Raw genomic sequence first — 13,355 nt, 5'->3', positions numbered from 1 at the left:
ACATTTACAAAAATTAAAACCTCCTGTACAATAAAAAACAATTCTTCATTTTGCCATCTTCTGGCGCTAATAATTTTCATATTTCAGTGTACGGGGCTGTGGGCGATGTCATTTTTTGCGACTTTTGGAATAAACGTTAATATATTTGGATAGATAGGACATTTTGGGATGCGGTGATACCCAACATATAAATGATTTTTACAGTTAATTTATACAAGTTCTAGGGGCTCGAGTAGAAGCCTAGGGTTCACGGCCAGGCGGGAAGGTGCAAGTCTGACACTCCAGTCAGAGTTAATTAAATAATGCATGGTGCCCAGCATGAAAGGAGGAGCACAACTCATTTGCATTGTATTCCTGGAAACTTAATGGAACCTAGACTGATCCCTCCTAACCAAGCTCCTCCCTTTGAGTCCTGCATGAGGTACAATTCAATAAATCAGCTGTGACTAGAGTGTTCCTTTAAGGAAAGCAGAAGCTTCAACTAGATTTACTCAAATTTTAAAAGTCACATTTTTGGGATGCTTTTTTCTAACTTTAATGTAATTGATAGAGGTAAAAAGAATGTCTTCTCTCTCTTACCCTTCCATATAAAGTATGTAGCAATGAATGTCCTGTTCTGTCTGCTACACAGCAGCAGCGATGAGCCTGCCCACCTTTACCATACTTCAGGCTTTGTCCTCCAAAAGCACGCTGATAAATCTTTCCTTGCTCTGTCCTGCTGAAAGGCATTCCATAGTTTTCAAGCTGCCAGAAAAAGAAAGCAAACAAATTTGTCTAGCATACACTTTTGATGAAAATTTGATTCAAACAGAGCCAGATTATAGGGAGGGCACAAGCTCCCCCCCCCCCACTTAGTAGGAGGAACAGGCCTTCATCTTTATGATAAGAAATACTGCTGAGGGCCGAGTATGAGGCAGCACGGTGACCGAGATGGTAGCACTTCTGCCTTGCAGCACTGGAGCCCTGTGTTTAAGTTCCACCAAGGTCAACATCTGCAAAGAGTTTGTATGTGCTCTCTGTGTTTGGGTGGGTTTCCTCCGGGTCCTCCGGTTTCCTCCCACACTCCAAAACATACTGGTAGGTTGATTAGATTATGAGCCCCATGGTGACCGGGACCAATTTGGCAAGCTTTGTGCAGCGCTGTGTAATCTGTAGGCGCAATAATAATAATAATAATAATAATGATAATAATAATAGTGGACAACCCATTTAAGGCAAAAAATATATGCAATGAGAGATGTGGGCTAACAGCAATACTCAATCCAAAACTTCAACTGCATTTAGGCACCATATTTTGTTAGTACTGATCCTGACTTTCTGTGCAAATATAAAAGAATTTTGTCACTTACCTCAACAACAGAAGCAGGTGCTTGCTCGGTCATGTAATGGATGGCGTCTTGATCACCTAACCAATCAGATCCCTTCACAGTGTCATAAAAGTGCCACCTCCAGTCGTCATCTTCCATGTTACCCAAAGCAGCGTTTATGCCCCCCTATATAACAAGTTAAAATGATCAAAACTAAAAATGATGAGGTAAATGGAAAAACACAAGCATAGCATATGATTACTACATCATATGACAACCCAGTACTGCCTCATGTTTCCGGAGGGGTAATACTTCTTTCACCATTTTTGAGGAGTATTTTTAGCCAAAGAAGAGTATAAAATTTTTAGCAATACAGTATACAGTGTATCTACTACGTATGTATAAGGTTAATAGACATCTACTTAAGAAAATGGTTACTAATTAACTTAAAATTTCCCAAATGACTGTTTTTATGTCAGTATGGGGTTTTAAGCATCCACTAAATTTTCTAAAATGTTTTGAGGTTTAGAATTTGGGTTCGATTTTTTCCGCCAAAACCTACATTTAAGAGGCACATGCTCAGCTTTAGAGTGACTGTCTTAAATAGTGAAGCCCTTTAAATTAGCACCTCTGAATATACATGCCTCATCCCTGAATGTTCACCAATAAATCATGCCTGATGCTTTCTTTAATGCTAACTGCAGACTCTGTTTACATGTCTATGCAGAGTGCACATAGATCCTACACTGATAAAGAGGGGAACCTGTAGCAGGAGATTATGACTCATCCCGCTCCCCCTCCCACCACCCAGTCTATGTCAGTGACAGATACACACTAGAACAGACTGAAGGAATGAGAAATGGGAACTGTGTACATATTAAGAATGAATGGGGGGGGGGGGGGGCGGCGGTCCAAGGAAAGGCTGAGGTACTCACAGGAGGCAAAGACACAGGAACATATAACATGCTGAGACCTGTCCTATGGAAGATTTATAGAAAAGTGGCCAACTACTTTAAAACAAAAAAATGGGGATGCAATTAAGAAAATGTCATTCCATTGTGAACGTTTCATTTTTGGGCCAAAACGAAGGCAATGTTCAAAATATTACAAAGAGATCCACAAAGTTTTATATCCTATCTCTATGTGTACAGTTTCCCTAGGGGAAAGCCCCTCTATGCAGCTGACACCGGCTAAAAACATTTGTTTGTGCCAGAAGCAGTAATGGTATGTCAATTTCCTGCACAGACATACTATTATGTCCAGGTGCGCATAGGGGTTAAACAATGGGTGCATAATCTTTTGTCTCGGATGCATATAGCATCTTTGCTGCATGCCTTCCACTTTATACAGAGGCTGCTGTGACAAGGGACTGGTAATAAATCGCCCCCCTCGTCACAATACCAGATCAGGCCACCAGACAGCTCAATCCCATTAATTACTTGAGCTGTGGTTGGGGCAGAGCCAATCACCGCTCCACCCCACAGCTGTTGTAGAATGTCATGATACTGAGCTCCAGTCACATGACCCATCGGAGCTGAAAACTGGTCTTGCAGGGGAGGAGGTGGCCACTAGAGAATTGCTGTCCATCAGTGCGGATTCACGACTGGTGGAGGAGGAGGTAGTCACAACACCAGATGCAGCAGACAGTGCTGCTATGGAACTGACTGGAATTTGGACTTCCAGTAGCACTATTTCTCAGAAAGCTATGGAGATTCCTCTAGCCTTGATTCTTCAACAGTTGAGCAATTGTGACCCTAATCTGTGAATGGCCCTTGCATTAAAAGCACAGGATGAGCAAGAATTTGCTGACTAGCTGCAGCTAGCACAACTCCAGATGTCTAGTTTTTTCACACCAAAACAAAGAATTCCAGTGGGACGGTTCAATTTAAACTTTGTTTGGGCCACCGAGTGAAAAAGGATGACCTGGACAGAGGATTTGGAAAAAAGAAAATAAATTAAATAAACTACCAGCAGTACCAACTGGATGTGTTTCTTCTCTCTACCCAGAGACAAAGATGGAGATTCAGAAATATAACCTCACCCCAGAGATGTTCATCATTTGGTTCAGTTTGTATAGTCTTGGAATTTTAAGGAAACCTACTCTGATGTGGTACATAGTCTTATACCGTCTATCCTCCAGGCAGCACACTACAGCCACGTTATCTGCCGGTTGTATTATCTGTCTATTTTGGTCTGAAGAAGGTTTTTTATAACCGAAACACGTTACCTAGACTTTATCACTGTTTGTGGTTTGATTTAATAAAAGATTTTCAATACAGATTATTTCCAGCTATTTATCACTGTTGTATATACCATTAGGCCTATTAGCGCCCCACGATAGCTTCCTCCTGTTTTTTCCATTTTTTACTCCACTTAGCAACTCGGGTCTTCAGCTCCCACCATAAATTCTCAAGGAGATTAAGGTATAGAGACTAGCTAGGCCACTCCTTGACCATAATATGGGCAGCACTGTGGCTCTGTGATTAACATTGATTAGGCTGTGATCAGCCTTGCAGCGCTGGGGACATGGGTTTGAGTCCCATGGTCAACATCTCCAAAGAGTTTCTATGTTCTCTTTGCGTGGGTTTCCTCCCACACTCCAAAACATACTGGTAGGTGGATTAGATTGTGAGCCCCATCAGGGACAGGAACCGTTCTGGAAAGCTCTGTGGAGCGCTGGGTAATCTGTATGTGCAATATAAAATTATTATATCTGTCTTTATGAGCCCCTTTGTTGCATTGGCTGTATGCCCTAAACCCATAACCCATTTTTAATGTTCTGGTGGACAGAAGGTTGTCACTCAGGATTCTACAGTATATGGCTTCAGTGAATAGAAAAGAGATCTGTAGTTCCTGCTCACCTTCTGGCACGATTGGCCCCCAGCGCGAGATGCATCCAGTAAAGCCCCACGGACCACAGGCACAAAATCCACAAAAGAAAAAACGATGTCCGCGCTTCAGGGGATATGCAGATAAAACAAAGTTCCTTTATTTTGTATTCATGCAAAATCCAAAATTATTTAACCGTTTCGCGACCGCCCGCCGTGTATTCACGGCGCGGTCGCGTCGCGCTGCATGGAGAGGGCTCACGGGCTGAGCCCTCTCCATAGCCGATAAGTCTTTGCTGCATATTGCAGCAAAGGCTTACCGGTAACATCCGGTAAGCCTCTTTTCCCATTCTATCAACTGGGTGTCAAAAATCTGATTCGAAGAACTATTACGGCGAAGACTTATTCGTTCGCCATAGGGTATATTGTCAATGACATGCCTGGGGCAAAACACTATTCCCTGCTATGGGTTTTCGAAATGGAGACACCATGGTTATTGTTGTGGCCTCGTATTGTCACATCCAGATAGTCAATATGGTTGCCACCAAAATGGTGGGTAAATTTCAAGTTCATGTCGTTGTTATTGATATAGTTTACAAAACTGTCAAACTCTGTGTGAGTACCTTGCCATAACCACAGTAAGTCGTCTATAAAAAGACCAAACCATTGTATAGACGATCTGAAGGGGTTTGACTCAGAAAATATGTATTTAATCTCCCATTGTATCATGAAAATGTTAGCAAGGGAGGGAGAAAATTTTGCTCCCATAGGAGCCCCCTCCACTTGCAAATAGAACTGGGAATCAAACAAAGTTATTTTGAGTGGATAGGAGCACACTCCTTGTAGATAGAGATCACAACATTAACAAGCAAAAATTCAACTCCAAACCCATCACCTTCGTGACCACATATAGCAACCAATTTCATTTGGTAAAAAAAGTTATAACTAAGTATTTACCCATTTTAGAGCAAAACAAAGAACTTAAAGAATGCCTGTCAGAAGGTGTTAGATTTATCTCCAAAAAAGCCCCTACTGTAGGTTCTATGGTGTCCCCGAGTGTGTTTAAAAGTTGCACTACAGAGGACAATGACAGGAAATACACTTGGTTGTATCATCCCGGTAACCACAAATGTGGTCACCTCAAGCGTATAACCTGTGAACATCTCCTGACCACAGACAGTTTTTCATCATGCGTTACCAATAATAAATACACCATTACCACATACATAAACTGTAATGCTACTTTTGTTATTTATTTAATATCTTGCATTACGTGCAATTTACAGTATGTGGGATATACCACTAATTCCTTAAAAGTTCGCATTAGAAAACATCTGTCAGACATTAAAAATTCCAAATCTAACCAATATGTCAGCAGCCTCTAGGCATTTTCGAGATGTCCACAATGGTAACAGTAACAGTTTCAGGTGGCAGGGCATTGAAAAAGTAAAAAGACCAGAGAGAGGGGGAGATCATAGGAGAAAGCTCATGAACAGAGAAATGTACTGGATGTTTATATTAAAAACAACTCAACCCCAGGGTATGAACCTGAGACAGCATTTGATATTATGTTACCAATAATTACATGTATATAATTGCCAGTTATTGTTGTATAGAGCTGGGTTATTCTACACTCTAATATGGATTAGAGCGGGGGTTACCGTAAAGACTAGTGCTTATTAATCTATTGCCTACTAGATCCATCGTCTTCATGACTCTGTGTATTAGCCTTTAGCATTTTTTCAATAACGATTACTGATCTCCCTCTTTATATGTTGCTCATTGGTCATTCTTGTAATTCAAAACCATTTGTCTTTTTATTATGGTTGTTTTTACCTTCTACTACAGTTCTTAATGAATCTGGACACCACGCTGTACCGGGGTGGGCGTGGTACAATCCGGTCACGTGATTCGTATCACATGACTGACGTCACACGCCATCACTGAAGCGGGGGTTTTTTAAATCGAAATGCTGTTTGTTGTATGTCAAAGACCATGATTAATTAAATAATTTTGGATTTTACATGAATACAAAATAAAGGAACTTTGTTTTATCTGCATATCCCCTGAAGCGCGGACATCGTTTTTTCTTTTATGGCTTCAGTGAATAATAATAATAATAATAATAATAATAATAAATAATAATTTCACCTCCATGCTTGACGGTGGTAACCGTGTTCATTGGCATTACCGCATCTTGCCGTGTTCGAATTAAGAGAAATACTGCCTATGACCCAAAGAGCTCAATTTTTATCTCCTCTGACCACAGCACCTTCTTCCAATCATTACCAGAATCACCTCCCACTGGTTCTGGATACTACACTGATATATACAGCAGCATACGGTTCACAGCCGTATGCAGCACGTTTTAGCCCATATTTTATACATGCCCATTAACTTCTATGGGCAGTTTGGAACAGAAATACGGTGGAAAATAGGACATGTTCTATATTTTTATACGGCTCGCTTACAATACAGCCACATACATAGATGGCCGTATTGACGATTGTAATGCATGGGGCCGTATTTTGCAGTTTTTATACAGTCATGTGCATGGGGGCTTAAGCCTGACGGTTATTCTCATGATTAGTATTTATACATGTGGGATGTTATAAGGGAAAAGTTGGAAGTATTATTTAATCGTTTCCTGCTGTTGTGTGGCCATCCCTTTGGCACAGTAACCACAGAGACCTGGATGGAGTTGGTAGGGAAAAAGTATATGGCCGAAAAGGAGAATTATTCTCACTGTTCTCATTTGGTTTCCATTAGTCCACCATGAATGCCCCAACTGGAGGATGACCCTTGACCTCTGTAGGGACAGGAAGCAAAGGTTAAAGGGGTTATCCGGGTTTAAAAAATTTTTTATGGCAGGGCTGGGGAGGGCTAGTTAAACATAATAAACATGTACTTACCTCCTCCAGCGCCGCCGATGTCCCGCGCCGCGGTCCCTTCGATCCGTGCCCCTGTTTGTTTACAGGGGCACGGAAGCCGCGCACAGGGAGAAGACGGGCCGCGGCGCGGGACATCGGCAGCACCGGACAAGGCAAGTACATTGTGTTTAAATAGCCCTCTCCAGCCCGGCCATAAAAATTTTTTTAAACCCGGATAACCCCTTTAAATGCCCCACTCCTTGCATCCATACTCACTACACCACACCAACTACACCGGCCATGGATGCAACCCATTTAATGTATGTTATCACACACAGAAAAAAGGCAAAAAAAAACTTTTCCAAGACTACACTAGTCTAAAGTAGGGAAGGAAAAATGGAGAGGGCCGTCATAGTGGACATGGTGGACTCCTTTTCCATAGCGTCCCCCATGACTGCCCCAACTGGAGATGTACCAGATAATATATCTAGGGGGGAGGGGGGACAACAGCCTGCAAGACTTTCCTTCCAAAGGCCTGATCACTAGCACTTTGAAAATCTAGCCTAGTGTTTGGCAAAAGTTAGCTGACTATATTAGGTGGCTGCTTTACAGATTTCCTCTAGTGAGGCCCCACATTTTCAGCCCACTAGGCTGCCACTCCTCTGGTTGAGTGGGCCCTAATAGTCCCTGGAATGTTCAGGTTATTAGCATAGTATGCTTCTTTGATGATCCGGATCCATTGGGCAATGGATGCTTGAGAAGATTTTTTTTGCCTCGGTTCTTCTCCGCTTCTGTAACTCCAACCACAGTTGAATTGAAAGATTTTCTGACTGTTTTGTGAAGACAAACTTGTGATCTGATCCCACTGTTGATGGAAATTTAACAATCTTCCTCCCACTCTGGCGTCATTGTTTCCTGTAGGCTGGGGCTGAACTACTGGAGCTAAGGAGAAAACTTCCCTTTTCCGCCTTTAGGGTAGCTACATCTGCTCTGCTTGCCTTTCCCTCTGTAGGACCATTTCTTATCATTAGGGTCTCGAAAGGGCCGTTTCCTTTGACTACTTTTAGACTCTGGAAACACCTTATGGGCTTTTTCTAGTATTGTATCCAATTTGGGGCCGAAGAAATATTCCCCCTGAAAAGGGATACCGCAGAGTTTGGACTTTGCCAATGGACTGGAGACTTTAGATCAAAGCCAAAGCGACCTTCTCACGCAATTTAGACAAAACACCACCTTTTGCACAAATGCTGACTCTTTCAGCAGAGGCGTCTGCAATAAATGCTGTGGCAGCCTTTAACCTAGAAAAAGTGCTTATTAATATTTCCCTAGGAGTACCATCTCAGATGGGATTTTCAAGCTTTGCTATGCAGTGAAGGAGGGTACGGGCCATAGAAGTTGTGGGACATTAGACTTAAAATTAAACATGGCACATTCCCATGTCTTTTTTAACAGACTATCCGCTTTTCTGTCCAGAGGATCCTTAAGCTGGATCGCGTCCTCAAACGGTAGATCCGGTTTTTTTGGTAATTTTTGGGACTTGGATATCTACCATAGGTGTAGAGTTCCACAATTTAGCTTCAGATTCATCAAATGATAGTCTATTTCCTTAGATATGGAGATCCTGTTCTCTGGCTCCCTCCATTCTTCCAATATTAACTCCTTAAGGGTGTTATTTATTGGGAACATATCTGTTCTTGACTTTAAGAAGGTCGAACAGCTCATTCTGAATAGATTGTGATTCTTCTATTTTCTCTATATTGAGGGTACGTAGCATAGCCTTAAAGAGTGGCTCCAAATCTTCAAATGCCAATAGGTATCTGGATTCCATTTTGCTCACTGAAACAGAGGGAGACGGATCCAGATTGGTTCCTGAGGGATTAATGCTGCTATATATTCTATTTTGTTGCCCAAGCATCCTGGTCTGCAGTAGAGGAATTTCAGAGTGGAGAGGTGCCTAGCTCTCCCAATTTTCATATATACACAACTATTTTTTTCCTAGAAAAGTTTGGAGGAAAAAACCGGAGCACTTTGTAAAAAATCACAAATTACTTTATTCAATATCCATTAAAAAACGCACATGGCTTGTGCATAGAAGGTGTAGGTTACAGTGGTAGAGACCTACGCGTTTCAGCTCACTGCGGAGCCTTAATCATGGTATAACACACCAAACATAAAAACAGCACTTATAAACCCTGTTACACACCTGAACAATACCTGTGGATTACGTCATTTCCTGGTTGCACACCTGCAATCTAATTCTACCTCTATATGTTAGCGAACAAGACATAAAAATGAAAATAGGATGTAAAAGGAGCCTTTTCGTATGCATGTTGTAAAACGTTTTATATGTATCTATTGTATGTCAATATATATAGGCTAAATCATTTTTCGAATTCATCCCACGGGGATATCTAGCATTTAAAGACAAAATCCAGAACGCCTCCCTTCTCAGGAGGAGTTTTCTCCAATTACCGCCTCTGGAAGGTTTGTTAACCTGTTCAATGCCAAAAAAGCGGAAACTGGAGAGATTTTTATTATGTGTGTCAATGAAGTGTTTGGCGGCTCCTGAAGCATTGGAGTCACCATTCCTAATACTGTTCAAATGTTGTGCGATCCTGGTCTTTAATTTCTGTATTGTGCAGCCAACATAGATCATTGAGCAACATGTACATTGGATAATATAGACAACGTATTGTGTATCACAATTGATGAACGTTTTTATTTTTCCATTTGTTTTATTGTCGATTTCAAATTCTAATGTCCTGTTGGCTGCAAATGTACAAACACCACATCTTCTTCCACCGCATTTATAAAAACCTTTCACGGATAACCAATTGGCATTGTTCGCCTTAGAATTAAATGTACTGGGTGAAAGGATGTTACTCAAAGTTTTGCCTCGCTTAGCTACGCTTCTGTGACCATTCCTCATTATTTCACATAATATTGTATCCTGGTTTAAGACCGGAATATATTTCTGAATGATATTCTTAACCTTGTTGAACTGTACACTATACGGGGTGCTAAACGTAGGGACTTTTTTTCCTACACCAGCTCCATAAAAAAAAAAAAAATCAGCCATGAAAAATGGAAAATATTGTTTTTGCAAATTGTCTTTTTGGTATTGAAATCATGATACTACAATAAGCATAGGTATCAAATTAGAAATTCTGGTATTGCAACAACAAATTATAGATTGGACTTCATGAACCTAAAATATAATCCAATAAAATAAATTATGAAAATATGAGCAGTTGTATAATAAATTATATATTACACACACACACACACACACACACACACACACACACACACACACACACACTTTAAAGCACCTACCTGTGCCGCCACTGTATGAGACCTTGTAGGAAATAGCTTTGTGATACATGCCGTGTTAAAGCCTGCTTCAGATAACCCGAATGCTGCACGTAATCCTGCACCACCGGCACCTACCACGACTGCATCAAACTCATGATCCACAACAGGGTATTGAGTAGAAATCTGAAAAATTAGTACATTTCGCCACTATTAGCAAAAAAAATATCCATTTCAGATCCTTTGTCTACAACAATTGAGCAATATTGAAAATATCTTAAATTAATTTCAAGTACAGGGATTACAAACATTGTATGTCAATTTTTTACTCTTGACTTTAGTGGGAATTTTTCACCACATTTTTAACAAATACAGCTAGTGACAGGTTCCCATAGAGCCCTTTAACTCTGTATGAAGAGTGCTCACGGGCTGAGTCCTCTTCATACAGAGGTGGGGGTTGTTGCATATTGCAGCAAACCCCCACCGCTAATAACCGCGGTCAGTGCTTGCACCAATCACGGCTATTAACCCTTTTGTTGCTGCCGGCAAAGTCGCCGGTGGCATTTAAAAGACGGCGGCAACGGTGATCGGATGCCATGGTAGCCTCAGGTCATCGTTTGACCCAAGGCTATCTGGCATCTGCAGATCCGTTACAATGAGCCAGTGGCTCATTGTAATGAATCAGCTGCAAAAATGCCATATATTGCAATACAGAAGTATTGCAGTATATGGTAGGAGCGATCTGACCATCTAGGGTTAATGTACCCTAGATGGTCTAAGAAATAGTGGAGAGAAAAAAAAAAAAAAAATTAAATATAAAAAATTCAAATTAACCCCCTTTCGCTAGAACAAAATGCCTGTTCTATCAAAAAAAAAAAAAAAGCGCTTACGGCCGGCGGTGACCTCCGAGACGGGAAATGGCGCCCAAATGCGACTTTTACACCTTTTTACATCACTTAAGAAAAAGGAATAAAAAAATGATCAAAATCTCGCACAGCTCCGTGTGCCAAAGTATGAAAAAATTATTAGCTTCAGAAGATGGAAAAAATTTTTTTTTGTACACATTCGTTTAATTTTTGAAAATGTATTAAAACACAATAAAACCTATATAAATTTGGTATCACCGCGATCGCACCGAACCAAAGAATAAAGCCGAGGTGTTATTTTGAGTGCACAGTCAAAGTCGTAAAAACTGTGCCCACAAGAACGTGAGTTTTTTCAATTTTTCCACATTCGGAATTTTTCTTTTCAGCTTCGCAGACCACGGCATGTTAAAATAAATAACATTACGGGAAAGTAAAATTTGTTACGCACAAAATAAGCCCTCACACAGGTCTGTACACGTAAAAATGAAAAAGTTATGGATTTTTGAAGGTGGAGAGCGAGAAATGAGTGAAAAAACCCTGCGTCCTTAAGGGGTTAAATACCACCCTTCTCACATCCTCATAAAATCAACTTATTATCTTACATGAAATCACAACATGCCTCTACAGAGGTATGGGGAAGAGTAGAAGTCCATGGAGGCATGTTAAGATTTCATGTGATCAGATACATACACAAATGTAGATTTTGCAAATATTAGTGGGTAAAGTACCTTAAATGGCATTGCACTTGTTCTCCAATACCAAATAACTTAAACCACTTTATGACCAAAGGGTTATGGATGTGCGAAAGGCCATGTCAATTTTGCAGTTGTTATGCACTTTTTTTAAATGGCAATATCTTTGGAAAAACTTTATATACCATAAAAGTGTGAAAAAAAAGGAATTTTTCTGATTAAAAATGTTTAAATTTTAATTTGTAAAACTGAATAAAATTTCACTAAAAATGAGTTACGTATACAGGCAGTCCCCGGGTTACATACAAGATAGGGTCTGTAGGTTTGTTCTTAAAGGAAACCTACCACTTCAAAATGACCCTTCTGACCCACAAATACCTTTAGCTTGCTCATGATGAACTGATGCCGGACCATATTTTCATTTAACCCAGAAACCGCTGTATTCGAACATATTTTATTTCTTTCCTTTACTAAAATCTTCCTTCGGCGCTTCTGTGTGCGTCACACAGCGCGCACCACGGATCCTGCTGCTCCATGAAGCTCGCGACCGTCGATCGCGTCGGCACCGCGCCAGTGTGAAATGTTGTCGTGCCCGAGAGCCGGTGACGTCACAGAGCTCTCGGGCACACTAGCGCAGACTCGCGCCTTGGCCGGCTTTTCACTGCGCATGCGCGAAGTCCCGAAGCCTCGTAGTATCACGAGGCTTCAGGGAGAAGACCGTGGGGGTGAGTGCTGTGCTATTATATATATATATATATTTTTTTTTTTATGAATAGATATGCATTTTAATAAACATTGGTGTCAGGGGGCTTGAAGTGCATTAAAACTTTTATTCATCATTGGTGGCAGTGGAGGGAACCCCCCTCTCGTTGGTGGGCGCGTCGAGCATAGTTTTTTTTTTTTTTTTTTTTTTTTTTTTTTACAGCACTCACCCCCACGGTCTTCTCCCTGAAGCCTCGCGATACTACGAGGCTTCGGGACTTCGCGCATGCGCAGTGAAAAGCCGGCCGAGGCGCGAGTCGGCGAGCTGGTGCGCATGCGCTAGTGTGTCCGAGAGCTCTGTGACGTCACCGGCTCTCGGGCACGACAACATTTCACACTGGCGCGGTGCCGACGCGAGCTTCATGGAGCAGCAGGATCCGTGGTGCGCGCTGTGTGACGCACACAGAAGCGCCAAAGGAAGATTTTAGTAAAGGAAAGAAATAAAATATGTTCGAGTACAGCGGTTTCTGGGTTAAATGAAAATATGGTCCGGCATCAGTTCATCATGAGCAAGCTAAAGGTATTTGTGGGTCAGAAGGGTCATTTTGAAGTGGTAGGTTTCCTTTAAGTTGAATTTGTATGCAAGTCGGAACTGTATACTTTATCATTGTAACCCCAGCCAAATTTTTTTTGTTCTCTGTGCCAATTGGAATTAAAAAATGTTGGGTTGTCATTAGAACCAGGATTAACAATAAAGCTTAATTGCAGACACTGTTTA

General features: G+C 41.2%; 1 protein-coding gene across 3 annotated transcripts in view; it reads right to left on the bottom strand.

Annotated features, from left to right (window-relative positions):
• SDHA (succinate dehydrogenase complex flavoprotein subunit A) overlaps window positions 1–13,355 on the bottom strand; it is a 122,479-nt gene that overhangs the window by 60,940 nt on the left and 48,184 nt on the right. For 2 of the 3 annotated variants that reach the window (XM_072153009.1, XM_072153010.1), the window contains 3 exons: window positions 10,342–10,503; window positions 1,350–1,493; window positions 580–744 (listed from right to left, as the gene is read on the bottom strand). In XM_072153009.1, the coding sequence (XP_072009110.1) occupies window positions 580–744; window positions 1,350–1,493; window positions 10,342–10,503 (471 nt within the window). Of the gene's footprint in view, window positions 1–579; window positions 745–1,349; window positions 1,494–10,341; window positions 10,528–13,355 lie in introns of all 3 variants that reach the window. The other variant, XM_072153008.1, reaches the window with a different exon arrangement.

Source organism: Engystomops pustulosus, chromosome 5 (assembly GCF_040894005.1).
Source record: "Engystomops pustulosus chromosome 5, aEngPut4.maternal, whole genome shotgun sequence".
In the NCBI taxonomy this organism is placed as follows: Eukaryota; Metazoa; Chordata; class Amphibia; order Anura; family Leptodactylidae; genus Engystomops; species Engystomops pustulosus.
Note: the sequence above shows the minus strand (reverse complement) of the source record. Positions and strands in the feature narration are given on the sequence as shown.